Raw genomic sequence first — 15,027 nt, 5'->3', positions numbered from 1 at the left:
GCTGAGAAGGCTAAAGATTCTTCTAGCACAAGGAGGAGCCTTTTTAAGAGCTGCTCCAAAAGATGCAGCACTGTTTCTGTGCCAGCTGTAGCGCATGCCTGAGATGGCATTACTGGCACGTGTAGAGTTGCACACATCTGCCAAGAAGCATTCAACACCCAATTTTATCTTTAGTTCTGCTACAGATCTTAGAGATGGGGAAGGTGTGTTAGAGCAGCCTTTTTCCTTCAGCGTGATGTACAGTAAAGCTGCTGAACAATGTAGGAGGAGGAGGAAGTGTGCTGTCTTGCAGCAGGTGTACAAGCAATGTGGGAGTTTTTGCTTCGGCATCTATGTAGGAACTTCTGGGGATGTGTTCTCTTAGATCATTAAATAATGAAATATTTTCATCCTTATTAAAAATGGCTTGTTTTCCCTGTTCACATTTTGTCTGAACATTATTTATGATAGGAAAAAAAAGCATGACTTGGAATTTGGAAATATATATCCCGGTACTGCTCAGAGTTTTCTTTTGATGTTTTTCGGGTTAATTTTAAACAGTCCATATAATACATTCAGTTAAAACTGAATGTTTTAACTATTTTTATGTAAGAATTTAAAAAGAAATACACTAAAGACTCCCAACACTTAAATAATGGGAAACATAATTAAAAATACAGAGTTCTTTGGAAATTATTTTGGACTATAGCAGCACATTCTAGACTGCAGCAGTATTCCCTCTAGAGGTTAGATTTAGAAGCTCGTGCTTTCAGTATGAGTGTTTGGGATACACTGTTGTACAGCCAGCCTATATATATAGGAAAAGTTCATTTTTGAAGTGTTCACTTTCTGTTTAGGTTAGCTGTGACTTGTGAGGGTTGTGCGTAGCTTCAAAGGCGTCAGGGCACAGTAAAGTAGGATTCCAAAAGGTGTCAAATAGAGCAGTTGTTACTGGCTTCATTTGGCAAAATGGGGATGGATAGCTCCTCAGATCAAGTTAATAAGTATGTCTTTAATCCCACGTTATCTTTTCCTCTATCTCCTGCTACAGAGATGCCCGATATACCTGTGTGTCTGATGGGTATAACTGAAATACTCTAAGTTTGCTCTAGAGGATAGGAGTTAGCACTGTTGTTCTCGCCACTTTTGGCTGCTTTGCAGGTATCATTGAGGTGGGTATTCCCTCCCACCTGACTTGTGTCCAAAGGGATTTAATTACCGAGCACAAAAAAGCATTTGTTTAGGATTTGAAACCTACAGTGTGGTGGAAAAGTTTTGTTCTTAGAGAAGGTGTCTGACGCAGCAGTGTGTCAGTACCCACTGCTTTGCTCAGCCATCTGAGTACTTCCACTGGACAGTCCACGACCAAAGGAGTTGGTAGTGTGCTTACACTGATGGAGGCCCCATCCTCTAGGCCAATTACTGCAAATATAGTGGCAGGCTAGAACGAGAGAGGGAATGAGTTTACATGAGCACACGTGCTTTCTGCAAGCATTTCTCAATTTTTAATTTTTTGTTATTTAACATTTTTCTGAGCTTGCTCCCAGTGACACGTTCACGCTTTTCTCCCTTTGTTGTTACTTGTCCTGCCATCTCATGCTTAGTAAACCTCAACTAAGCTTTCACTTCAGAGCTGATCAGCTTGAAGTCAGCTGGGGCTCAGTGAAGTTGATCTGTTAGCGGCCACAGAGAGCACAAAGCGTGCTGCTGTTAATGTTCTTTAAATACCTTTGCAGTTTTTGACAGATATCAGGTTGTTGCATTTCCCTTGACACTCTTCCCCTTTTCTAAACATGCCTGTAATGGCTTTAGGGATCTGCTTTTCCACAGAACAAAAAAAAAAAGAGAGTGTTTTTTAAAATGGAATTCCTACACTTGGCCTTTGAACCACTCAGTCAGATGCAGACAGTGGAATCTGGCACCAAGGATAATCTTCTCCTGATATGGGTATGGGGGAATGGAAATGAGGGAGGAATGCAGCGATGGCTTTAATGTTTAACTGTTTCACTGCAAACTGTAGTGAAAGAACCTCTCCTGTTTACTAAGATGGATAAAGTTTGACAGATAGAATATACTTCTCATTAAGAGTAGGAATTTCTGTTACCATTGGGATCTTAAAACAGATCTTAAAAACATAAGCTTAAAGACAAAGCTTAATGCACTGGGTATCAGCATTAAAAGACAGTTGAGCAAGTTTCTTTCTTAGTCCTCAATGTTGCTGAAAAGACTGGAACTTGGAGTCATTTCTCGTAATAGCTATTAACAAGATTTTAAGATGGGATTTTTTCTGCTGCCCCTTCCAATGACTGGAAAGTCCTTAGTGTAGTAAATGCAGTTATGTGATCCTTGAAACTGTAGAAATAAGGGAAGTGCTAAAAGTAAAGACTTGGGGTTGGTTATTCCATGATATCATGGAAACAGCATTTTACAGTAGCATTTTACTTACCTTCACTGTTCTGACAGCTATTAAAATCTGTCTTAATATTTAAGCATTTGAGATAGGCACTTTGTTCCTGTTTGTATTTTGGAGCTAAACCCTAAGATGGAGGAGCTGATAGTTTAACCACAGAGCCGATACGTGAGCTTTTGAAACAAGTTGTTTTAGCTGCGTTTCCCTCAGACTGAATTGCTACTTTCCAGTGCTTCTCTTTTCTCTTTAGAAAAGCACATTGCTTTAAAAAAAAAATCTTCTGGAAGTACATATAGTAAGATGTTTGATTTAGGTCAAAGTTATGAGCTTTACAACCACCTGAGAAATGCAAGAGTAGACTTTGGAGTGGTTGCTCATCTGCACCATTGCTGAGGAGGGTGGAACAGTTCACCAAGACCCTTCCTGAAGTAATTCTTACTGCAGGATTGGGATCTGCAGATTTAGGCTGTGCAGCCAGGACGCCAGGGATATCTTTTTAGCCTGGGATAAATCAAAGTCTTCCCTGGGGGAAATGAGGATGCACTCTTCTCTTAATGACTGTGGAGTCTGGCTGACCTTTGGGCTACCCTTTCCTATAGCTGCTTTTTGCCAGTTCGTGTGACATCTCATCACTTCGGGGGAGTTTTGGAAGTGGAATTTAACAGCTCTTGATCATAGCAACTATTCAGGCTGAAAAGCTTTTTTCTTGTTTTGTTTTGACCATGAGTGGGAAGTTTGGTCGTGATCATTGTGTGGAATGGAAATGCATAAGAGTGCAGTGCTCCTTGTAAGGCAAAACTCGGTAGTAACAGTAGTAACAGTTATTGTAACAGGAAGCTGCACTCCATATTTTGCTTCGGTTTTGTATCACCAAAGCAATGTTTGGGCTGTAATTAAAACAGTGTGATGTGTACAACCATCTCTCACACTTCCAAGCTCAGTAATTAACAAGTAAATGAAATGCTTCCCCAGGGATTATAGAGCTGAAAAGAAACCAGTCCTGAGCAGTTGCTAAATGTTCCCTCCCTGCCCATGCATCCACGAAGTGCTCCAGCTAATTAACGTGAAGGATATGGCAGTGTTGATGTATTGGCTCACTCAGAGCTTACAAAATTCTCCAAGAAGCCAGGTTTATATTTAATGAGCTTTATCAAACTGTTGAAGTTAAGTGAAAAACACACTTGACGTGCTATATAAAGTACACAGAAGGGGCCTGGAAAGCTTGCAGAAAATAGCTGTGCCAAATACTTGCTCCCATGATCACCACTCCACATACATGTTGTCGTGGCACAATGAAGGGAACACATGGAGCACACGGAGAGTCCCGCATCGCTTGTGGTAACTCTGGTTTTGGATCGAGTGCACATTCCTCTCATTAGGTTTGAGCACTGAACGGGCTGTTTGAAAGCCCTGCAATGTGCTTTTCTAGGAGCACATAACAGCACTGGGAGAGGACTTAAGGGGAAAGGTTTGAAGATTTTTGTTTCTAACTTTCATTTTTTTAAACTTTTAATTATTGGCAAGTAATGTCAACTTTAATTTGGAGAATGTGTGTGTGTGTGCACAGACAGAACGGATTTTTAGAGAATAGCATGAACATAAAATATAAAGGAGTTATGGAATTTTAAGTGTATGAGAAATGGTGTTGTACTAAGCAAACTGAAATAGTTTGTAAAACAAATTCCTAGTATTTTCTGCAGTTTGTTCCTGCAGTTTTTTGCTGCCTGAGCTGAAATGTTTTCTGTTATATATGACTATATTATTTGTGCATAGACATACTGAAGAATGTTTACTGAACTAAGTGGTGTAGGTTGTTCAAATTCATAAGACTTCTCCTGTATTAAATCTCACAGGAGCAAAAGAAACCCATTAAACAAAATAGGAAAAATATAATTGCAAACAATGTATCTTAAAAAAGAACAGGCTGACGTTAAGGCTGATCATGCATTGGTATCATAGACTGCAAATTGACGTCTTCCAAAATCTACAAATGATTCTGAAAAGAAAAAAAAAAAAGTTGTAAGAATTAGAGTAGTTGTAGAAATTAACAAGTTTCATACAGCCTTTGAGTTTATTTATATGCTATAGATCTTGTAGAGCATATAGCTTTTAAAATAATTTGCATTTCATTGATTATTTTGTCCCAAATGTAAGAAGCACAAAGCTACTGTATTGTTTTAATGTTGGTCTGTCTTCTGGATTTGGAGTTCTTACAAAGTGCTATCTATGTATTGTCCTCATGCAAAAGAATCTTGGATTTGATTTCTGGGTTAAGATGGACAGGATAGCTCCTTTCACATAGACCTCATTCAAATGCCAGTGCCTTGTGCTAAGTTGTCCTATGAAACATCTGTGGAAGGTGAGTGGATTGGAAACTTTGAGCAGGGGCTTTAATGTGGCTGTATGTTGTTGAGAAACCGCTATCTTAAGAAGTACATTTGGAGAGGAATTGTGTGCTTCAAAGTTAGAGATTTCTTTTTTTTCTTCATTGAAAAAGCAGCTTTCTTTAGAAGAGCCTTTAGCAGCTTTGCAATCACCTTTTACAGAGCTCAGATAAATGTTACAACATAAATCACCAAGGCATAAAGTTTATGAATCTTTGCGTCAACTGTAATTAAATATATTGAATTTTCCAAGAGAAGCACAACGCCCAGAGCTGCTCTCTGTTTTTTATTATAGATAAGGAAGTGGGTCACTATCTTTATCTCATTCATTTCTGAAAACCTACTTTTCTCACAGTTCCACGCCAGCCCGGAGTGAGCAATAACCTGTTTGAAATACTTGAAATTGAAAGAGGGATTACTGCTGATGAATTTGAAGCAAATGATGACTCAGGTAACGATCACATCTCCTGTTTGGGGCCCAGGGTTTAGGATTGTTTGAGATTTCTTGTGCTTGTACACAGTTTACAGGACTTCTAGATCTTATGCCTCCTGCTTAGGCTGTGCTTTGTAAAAAGAAAACAACTACCTAAATGGGCCTTCATAATCTATTAGGAAAAGGAACTAAGCACAAAAATAGCACAAATTGTTAGTAATAATAATTGTATCCTTTTTAGTTCTAGTATTTTTATATGTTCTTTTTCCTAGTGCTCCTTCATTTTTGTATTTCTGTGCCTGCATCAGTCACAAGTGCTTTAGTTCCCCAACCAAAAGACTGAAATCTCTCTCTTTCACCTTTTGGCTGTTCTGCCTAGGCATGCTGGTACACAGCTGTAATTTTGACAGTGGCCTGTGCGGATGGATCAAGGACAAGGATGATGGTTTGCACTGGGAGCCAGTTAAAGACGTGTCAGGTAAGACTCATGCATACGATCTTATCCTGTAGTTGAAGAACTACCTGGTCTTGAGGTTGATGACAGTTCTTGAGTTATGACAGATTTACACAGATTCTGTATCACGTTAGTTGTGGTATGTATTTATTTCAGGCCCACACCTCTTCTGTGTATAAAATCAGAACTGAGGATTCCAACATGAGAGGTCATTTGTGCTTTATCTTAGCTGATGTCTTTACAAGAAAAATGGCTCCAAAAGAGGAATAAGTGTGTTCAGTAAATGATTGTACGCAGTAAAAGATCACTCAGAGGGTGGTGATGCACTGGAACAGGCTGCCTGAGAAGGTTGTGGATGCCCCATCCCTGGAGGCATTCGAGGCCAGGCTGGATGTGGCTCTGGGCAGCCTGGTCTGGTGGTTGGTGACCCTGCACATAGCAGGGGGGGTTGAAACTAGATGATCATTGTGGTTCTTTTCAACCCAGGTCATTCTATGATTCTGTGATTATCTGTCTTAAAAAAAAAATCAGAAAGGACAAAAAAAATCAGAAAGGACTAGAAAACAACTTTTACTTATGGAGAAATAAAGCTTATTTCTCAACCAATGATGCAAACGTAATGATTTCCGTGTTACCAGTAAAATTAGAAAGTGCTGCAAATAATCTGTTCTGCTGTTACTTACAGTGCTCCTGTTTTAATGTGAGCTGTTTCACTTTATGAAATTCAGTGCGAAGTTACGGAGAGCTGTGTATAGAAAAACCATTAATTAGCCGGAAGGAAGGAAAGTCAGGCTGCTAGTGCACAGCAATTTCTGAGAACAGGGAAGGCTGGGGTAAGAAAAAGAGACCCTGAAATGAAGCAGAGCAGCACAGTTGGCTTGTGCAGGACAGGAGGAGGCTGACAGCCACAGCCCTGGGGATTAGACACACAGCTCTGGCTGCCTGTGACTACGGGATTACCTCATACCCAGAAGAGGAAGAGCAGCCTTTGAATACACAATGTTGGCATTATGTGAGCGGATGGAGGCTGACGAAGGAAAATGCTGTCAGGCGGTAAAATGCTGTAGGTGGTAAAATGCAGAGGGAGGATGAGGGCACTGAGAGCTGTCTTCCTTACATACCACCTTGTCAGAGATGCCCGTGCTTACATTTGCTACCGCAGCATGTGCACCCTTTTCAGGCTGTTAATTATCTATAGTTCAAAAATTGTTGTTAATACACGTTAAGTTCCAGTACTGTGATTTTGAACTAGCTTTTTCTTTTTTCCTTTTTAAAACTTTTTTTCCTCTTGCGTTGAGTTCCAGTCAGGGACAATCTCAGCTTTCTGTTTCCTGTGTATGCTCTGCTGCTGTTGACACAACCTGTTAAAACCAGTCCCCCGCTCCCTCCTGGCTAGAATACCTCGTTTCAGAGATTTATTTTCACAGCTTGTGCCTGAGTGTTTGCTTTCACCTTTCAAAGTTTGATATTTATTGGCATTTTGAAAGGTGCCATGCTGGAGCTGTACAAGCTTATCTTGCATGCAGAAAATGCTGCTTTGAGGGGACCTTCACCTGTAGGGGCATGCCTAGAGATAGGCTGGCTTTATGCCTACCTAAATCTGTTTCCTATTGATTGGATTCAGTCACTGTAACTATCTGAAACAGATGCAGGTAATGAGTCAGATCAGTTCTTTCATAGTGATGTAACTGTATGTACAACAAACAAGTGCAATTATTTCAAGTATCTAATTTTAGCAGTTGGTGACTTTGATACAAAAACAATACTACAAAAAAAAGCAAGCTTTAACAAATACTTGGACAAATGTAACCCACTTTATGCCCAAATGCAGACCTGAGACCTTAGACAGCAAAAAAGTACTTTGCTTAGTTAACACTCTCAGTGAAAAAAAAAAAAAGGAACTTTAAAATGGATGTAGGAGTAGAGAACTGGAGAGGAGGCTTGCTCTCCTTTGCTTCAGAAGCCCTGGTACCTTATTGTGGGATCTCACAACCTTAGGGGGAAATAATTGTGGCTTTCAGAAGGAACCTTTTAAGAAAATGACAATTTTGAGTAGAGTAGAGGTTGAGTAGAAATATGGCAAAAATTTAACTGTAAAATAGTATTCCATTCTATAGTGAAGCAAAATTGTATGTCTGCAGTATTTAATAATAATAATAAAAAAGAAAATCAACATTTCTACATCATAGGTTTCACTTGGGAAACCTCAATGGCACTTTCTCAAAAGCTCTTAAGGTAAATCTGCTCTTATATAAATAGTGATTCTCAGGTTCAGAGCAAGAGAATCTTTCTCTCTTTCTTCTTTACTCATTTTCTCTCTTTTCTTTATGCTCTTTTTTTCTCCCTTCTTGCTATTTTCTCTTATTCTTCTTCTCTTTTTTCTCTCCCTTCTCTCTTTTCCCTCTTTTCTTATTCTCCTTCATTTTTTTCTCACTTCCCTCTTCTTTCTGTCTTTTCACTCTTCCTACTGTTTTCTCTTCTCTCTTCCTCCCTTTTCTTCCATTCCCTCGCTTCTTTTTCTCTTGCTCTCATCCCTCCATCCTTACTTCCCTATGATATCATCTACTTTTCTGTGCACTTGGCAGTGTTTTTATGAAGCCACTCACACTTTCTCATGATCAAAGGTAGTAATTTTTAATTAAGCGCTTATGTTCAGTAGCAACTCAGTATTGTTAGAAAAGACTTCAGCAAACATATCAGGCTGTCAGCCTTTTAGAAATCACAGCTCTATCTAGCTTTCTATGTCTTGTCCAGATTAGGAGTTTAAGTTATCATTAAATAAAAAAACTGTTCATGTGTGCTAATGGAAACCCTGCGAGACTTCATGTTAAGACAGTTCTCAAAAAAAAAAAAAAAAAAAAAAGGAACAGAGCTGTGGGTCAGTTATATTGTAACATTTATGCAGGCCTTCATGTAATGGCAAAACCCTGCAGCTTACAATATGCATAAATCAACACTGTAGCTTTAATATCAATGGGAATTTAAAACCAACGTAGTCACCCAGGGGATGTGTTAAATGAACAAATATATGAGCTTCATTTTCAATAGATACAATATTTACTTTGTAAAAAAGTTATAGGAAAGATCAAACCTGGTATCCAATATAAACAGGGGACCAGCACTGTAAATCTTACCTTGTGGAGGGAGATGTGGCAGTTCCAGTGCATATTCCAGCTATAATACACTTTATTGAAGACTTGCTGGACCTTGTGGAGCCCTGTTTTGTTTCTTTCACAGCGCTTAAGTGTTTGGTCCTGAAATTTTAAGAAGTAAAATGGTAATGAAGGAATTGCTTTTTGTTTTGCAGGGGGACAATATCTTACCATCTCTGAACCCAAAGGCATAGAAGGAAAAGCAGCACATCTTATTCTTCCGCTGGGTCACATGGCTCAGGCTGGGGACTTGTGCCTGTCGTTCAGACATAAAGTGCCCGGGCTGCATTCGGGTGCCCTGCAAGTCTTTGTGAGGAGAAGTGGTGCTCATGGACCGGCTGTGTGGGGAAGGAACGGCGGCCACGGCTGGAGGCAGACACACATAACTCTGCGAGGACTGGGCATCAAGAGTGTGAGTACAACTGCAAGGCCTGTACTTTTTTTCCCCATGAAAATCTGAAGACACTTGGTTTGTGTAGCACTTGGTTATTTGCTTCCTGAGTCCACTTCCAGACCTTTTTACTTCTGCATTTATCCTTGCCAATGGAATCACATTTCTAATTAGTTCTGTCCAAAAAAACAAAAACAAAAACAAAACAAACAAACAAAAAAAACCAACAAAAAAAACAAAAACCAAACTCAGGGCAACCAACTCAGAGCACTCATAGACCTAGATAGCTAGAAACCTACACAATAGCCAGTACTGAGCTACCTTGTATGGCCTTGTAATTTATTATAACCACTTACATAGGTGAGAGCAACCTACAGGACAAAAGCATACTGCCAAGGGATTTCCAAATAGCCTGTATCAGGATGGCTCATGAAGGATGTTTTTTAAAAAAATACAGCATCATTGGAATACGAATAGTCATCCCTTGGTGGATAATAACTGGTTAAAGAGGGCAGGGATAGTGCAAGCAGTCAGTTCTGACAGTGCAGGTTGCTTACCTGTGCAGCTGCCCATGATTTTGCTTTTCAACTAAACTGCTGCTGATCTGGATAAGGAGATGAATCTAAGATGCCAATAACATAAAACTGTTTAATGTTATCAAAAGCAGCTGTCTTAAAGTACCATCTTTTAATCTTAATCTTAAAGTAGCATCTTTTAATACCTGGAGAATTTAGAAACACTGGCTGATTAGAATGATGCATCAGAAGGTCAGCAACTTCTTCAAGCTCTGCTTTCTTTGAAGGTAGTTTCTGTTCCAGATCGGAAGAAAGGGTATGGATGCTTTAAGAGTGGAACAGGCTACAACACACGTTATAGTGGTCCTAAAATTAAGGCTGAAATTACTGCAGATAACTGTCTGAAAACCTGCCTTCAGCAACAATCAAAATGATGCCCAACGTTCTGCTGGCTGTAAAAGAATGCCAGACTGAGAATGCGGACATTTGTAGCAGGGAAACAGTATACTTTAGCCAAAAAAAAAAAATACAACGACAGAGTAACTGTAACACTCTGATCCTCAGAGGTAGGGTGCTTCATAAGGTCTCTCTTTTTAAGAGCAGCTCTTTAAATAAGTGTGTGTTATTAACATATTTTCATTTTTCTAAGTAAATGATTTATAGACACCCCCACGCTTGTAAACAAGAGTTCCCTTTGCAGCAGCCCTGCTGCAGCAGCAGCTGTCAGCATGGCGCACAGCCCCTAACTGAGCGCTGGGCAGAGCAGCGCTGCTCTGCAGCTCCTCACACAAACGTCAACCTGGGAACTTTTCCAGCTGGGGGGCACAGCCTAGGATGCTGACCTGAACCCTTTGTGTCATTCATCTTGAGGATCAGGGATTGAAAGCAAACTCTTGTTGAGCAGGGAAGGCCCCAGCCGCAGAGAAATCAGGAAATAAAGACATATTTCTAGATATTTAAAAAACAAAAGCAACCAACTGCTGGTGCTTTTGGGGCACCTGCTGGAAACTTAAGGAGAATATAAATGAAGGCTGGAGTGCTTTATCACACTTCCTAATGAATAAGCTTTGTGTTTTTCACCACCATTTTTTGAGGACAAATTATAGCTCCTGCAAAGTCATAGTAAAGTACAGGATGAGTGTTTCTAGTTCCAACTGTGCTTGGCATTTGGACTAAGTCAGCGTTAAGGTGTTTTAGGAATGAAGGCTCTTCTATTAGACAACATTTTTTGTTAAAATAGACTGGATTTTATGTTTGCCGTGAGGACAAGAACAGTGCAGCAAGGAGCTAGAGAAAGCACCACAGACTCTCACATGGAAATTCTCACCTGGCAGTGGCACCTGGAACAAAGCTTCAACCAACACCTTGATTTGTGTCATAACTCTGTCCTGAATTGCTGGCACTTCATGGGGATCCTGCCAAAGAGAAGAGGATCAGAGAAACAACAGTAATTCTAAGTAGAATAGATTGGCTGAGTTTTCTTATGCTTTTACATTCTTACTGTTACGCAGTTGCCCTCCTACCCAAAGATTCTTTTATCCTATATTGGCACTCCAATTGTTCTGTTTATTTTCCCAGGTTATTTTCAAAGGAGAGAAAGGAAAAGGAAGAACTGGGGACATTGGACTGGACGATGTAATGTTGAGAAGAGGACGCTGCTCTGAAGAGCATTAGCAAAGACAGCGGAGTAGCACAGCCTGCTCCTGCAGCCCTTCTCGTGCTATTCTTACTGAGCTTTGAAACAGAACAGCATGAAAAAGGAAAAACAGATGGAGAATGACAACTTCTTAGTGGTCTGCTAAGTGCAGTCTTGCTGAAACTTCAATTAACAACATGAAGACCTCCTCCTGGAATTCAGGAACTGTAAATCAGTGCTGGTTGTTTCTGTTAATCCTTGCTTCTAACTCGTTTTGTATGTAGTAACTTTATCCCCTGTTTAACCCGAGTACTCATCCAAAGAGCACTTGTGAAAAAGGAAGAATTAATTACAAACAGTATGAAATATCTGGCTTGGAAAGTCTTAGTATTAACAGATATTCATTATTTTCCCATAGTGCTACTCTTCTATTAATTAGATTTGATAGACAGTGGGATTGATCTGGCTTCAGAGCTATCCGAAGCCTGAACCTGAACTCTGGATCACTGCCATTGACCTTTGAAGAAGGGTTGCTCCTTATTAAACAGCATTTATTTTGGTCTTGCATCTATATCAAAAAGCAGCTACATAGAGTAGGCACTGCATCCTGTAATATTGCTACTGCTGTGTTTTGTGTATATGTGTATGGTTGTTAACATATTTATGTTTTTAATATTTACAGACTCTAGTTGCAAGATAATTTGGCAGTCTGTGCTTTCTTACTGCACAGAAGAAGAGCTCAGCACACTGCGGGATCCCGCTGATCGTGCCAAGAAATAGGTTACCAAAATCAGCTAATGGTGCTCATTGAAAAGTGCCGGTACAGTTTTCATGTGGTAATATGCTGAAGGCAAAAGACCAAATCCTTACCTACTGTAAACTGGCACCTCATCATGCTGTGCAGGTCTGTCTTTAGCTCAGGAGCCAACCTTCAATCCTGCCAGCAGCTCCTGCGCAGCCTGCAGAAGGCCACTGGCAGACGGTACGATTGTGCCCATCGAACCACCAGGAACGTTCCCTTCCATATGGGGCACGAGCCTACGCGTAAGCAAAAGAGGGCAGCTGTGTTACTGCTGTACAAACAATTCAGACCGTGAAATGCCTTGAGTCACCTTTGTATAATGTCCATATTCTACCCAACTGTTCTGTATATAATAAACATCTAACTGTTTAGAACTAGAACAAATGTTAGCTCTTGCTGGCGATAAATATTTATCAGAACTTTGGGGTAACTTTCTTAGCTTTCTATCATGCACGTGGTCTGCAGGTTCCCAGGGAATTCTTCCATTTGGTTTAGGACTTTTAGATGAGAAACATCATCATTGGTGTTAAGGATTCTAAATTTGACAATAGTAACATTTCAGAAAATAACAGAAGATGGATAAAGTATTCTTAGTGGCACAGCCTTAAAGCTTAAAAAAATATATATGTAGCAAAAATAGGTCTCAGATCTTTTAAATACTTACATAAAGTATAAAACAAATGTCAGCTTTGTATCTTGTTACAGAATTATCACTAAAACTAAGTCAAACTTTGCAGCAAGGCTACAGCTATGAGAGGCCAGATTCCAAATAGCTGTTTCTGCCAAAGTACTCTTTTAAGAACATTTTTCCAGTTTGTCCCTTAGGACACCATCAGCATTGTGTGTACAGCAGAAGCCTATTTGACCAAACAGATGGATATTGTCCTGCACAAATGCATCAACAAACATTCTGAAATGGAAGCGAACCACATATTTGTAAAAATTCTGGCAACTATTTTGCTTCAATTATGATCATGATCTGTCTTCTCTTACGTTATTTTGCAATGTGTCAGAAATATTTGTGAATAGTTGAAATGACTTGTCCTTATTTTAAAGTAATCAGTAAAGAAGGCTGTTACTTGATACTGATGGGAATATCTTGTTTTCATTTCTGGATCAAAACTCTCATTGTGATGGAATGAACCAAGAGATGACAATGTAGTAGTTAAATACATAACTATTATCAAATTTTAAACTAAAAGCGCATTTAACTATGTGAGAGTGGTATATATATTACTCAAAAGGAAGACTTACTTACAGTTTTCAGCCTAGCTTTTAGAACAGTTTCACATGTAAATAAGCATTTTCAAAATATGAAGTGTGTATTTTAGAAATGGCTACCACAGTCTCCACACTGCAGCACAAATTGTTACATTCTGGGGCTTCTAAGAAAATTAACACACTTGGATCTGTTTCTTATACAGTGGAAGAAGTGGTGTTTCACCATGTATTACTTACTCTAGGACTGAGACTCACTGGTTGAAATAAAAATCTATGTAAGTAAGGCTTATCGGTGTTTGCCCACAAAATGGCAACTTCCAAATGGGCTTTAGAACCCCAAATTTGAATGAATATTGATGGTAAACAGAAGTACTCAGATGACAACGGGAGGAGTTAGTGTCTTTGTGTTTATGAATTATTTCATGTACTTCACAATCAAACAAGTAACACTGTAAAGCACTGTGAGAACTAACAGTGTAACAGAGGGACAGCCCTTGTCAGTCTGGCACTGAAAGAGCTACTATGCTGTAAGTCACTCACCTCTGCCCTGACTCTGCAGTGCCACCATGTTGTCCCCTTCTCTTCCATTCTCACTCTATTTCTGAAGCGCTGAGGTGTGAGGGGTTGGATGGGGTGATGCCACTCCTCCAGGTGCCTCTGTGCCAGTCAGGACAGAGCAGATGCTGCCATGTTCATGCAAGCCTCAAGAAGAAAAAAAAAATAAAAAAATTAAAAAAAATGGCCTGAGTTGGTCTTACAAAGTAGTTCATCACTGCCCTTTCTGTTTAGACCTTAAAAAATAGATGCCAAAAAAAAATAAAAGCCTGCTTGTATATGCATAAGCAAGTGGAAGAAATGTGCACAACGTGAAAACAGCTACCTGTATGACCTTTTGACAGCTTACAATATTGTGTGTTAAAAAGACATGGTAAAACCTTTTCCCCAACGAAGATGTCAAAAAGGCTAACAAATGACACACACTTGACTAGTGACAGCGTGCACACGCATGCTGCATTTGCTGACATGGAAGTGACTACAACAAAAGAGACAGATGCAAGGCTTTGGTTCCACTTTCCTTTCTAACTTGCCACCTCACTTCTCATCAAACCCATGTCATTAAACCCCAACTACACATATATTATATGTATGTGTATGGTAATATGTAAAACTACCATACAGTAAAACAGTAGCAAACACACACACACGTATACACATACACACATGTGTATACACCAAAGCCCAAATTATCAGAGCTTTCCTGGCAGGTTAAAATGCACTTACCTGCTGGTTTATCCTGATGTCCTATAGTTTTATGACTTCAGTTTTTCCACAGCAAAAAAAAAAACAACAACCACCATCCTAGATGAGCAATATGCACTAGTATAAGCCTGCAATGTTAGAAAGAAGTAGCAGATATTGCAGTATAGGATCCCATTAGGTTGCCATTTTTCTCCCAAGAAATGTTCAACTTTGCTCCAGAGTGCCAGATTGGATACCATGCTTACATCTGCTTACACATGCTCAATTCTCATGGGCAGTGTAGCTCTACCCCTCATTTTCTTAAAAACATGCCAAGCAACAAAGCAAAGTGGACCTGCGCTGTCTGGGTGAAAAGAAAAAATTCTCTGTTCTCATGTTACTTAACAGTAC

The 15,027-nt window shown here is 39.6% G+C and overlaps 2 protein-coding genes across 53 annotated transcripts in view; one reads left to right on the top strand and one right to left on the bottom strand.

The window, feature by feature from the left end:
- The window catches only part of NPNT (nephronectin), a 41,667-nt gene extending 28,428 nt beyond the window's left edge, over positions 1–13,239 (top strand). For all 4 annotated transcript variants that reach the window (XM_085222375.1, XM_085222376.1, XM_085222378.1 and 1 more), the window contains 4 exons: positions 5,129–5,224; positions 5,586–5,684; positions 8,968–9,224; positions 11,297–13,239. In XM_085222375.1, coding sequence (XP_085078501.1) covers positions 5,129–5,224; positions 5,586–5,684; positions 8,968–9,224; positions 11,297–11,392 — 548 coding nt within the window. In that variant the 3' untranslated portion in view covers positions 11,393–13,239. The remainder of the gene's footprint in view (positions 1–5,128; positions 5,225–5,585; positions 5,685–8,967; positions 9,225–11,296) is intronic.
- The window catches only part of TBCK (TBC1 domain containing kinase), a 137,325-nt gene that overhangs the window by 7,778 nt on the left and 114,520 nt on the right, over positions 1–15,027 (bottom strand). For 33 of the 49 annotated variants that reach the window (XM_085222360.1, XM_085222314.1, XM_085222358.1 and 30 more), the window contains 7 exons: positions 14,659–14,765; positions 13,918–14,079; positions 12,225–12,392; positions 11,046–11,133; positions 8,984–10,012; positions 8,795–8,914; positions 4,319–4,385 (listed from right to left, as the gene is read on the bottom strand). The gene's annotated coding sequence lies outside the window, so the exon portion shown is untranslated. Of the gene's footprint in view, positions 1–4,318; positions 4,386–5,728; positions 6,171–6,343; positions 6,406–8,794; positions 8,915–8,983; positions 10,013–11,045; positions 11,134–12,224; positions 12,393–13,917; positions 14,080–14,658; positions 14,766–15,027 lie in introns of all 49 variants that reach the window. The other 16 variants (XM_085222343.1, XM_085222362.1, XM_085222347.1 and 13 more) reach the window with 14 other exon arrangements.

The sequence above is a fragment of the Meleagris gallopavo genome, chromosome 4 (genome assembly GCF_905368555.1).
Source record: "Meleagris gallopavo chromosome 4, MGAL_WU_HG_1.1, whole genome shotgun sequence".
NCBI classification, from domain to species: domain Eukaryota; kingdom Metazoa; phylum Chordata; class Aves; order Galliformes; family Phasianidae; genus Meleagris; species Meleagris gallopavo.
Note: the sequence above shows the minus strand (reverse complement) of the source record. Positions and strands in the feature narration are given on the sequence as shown.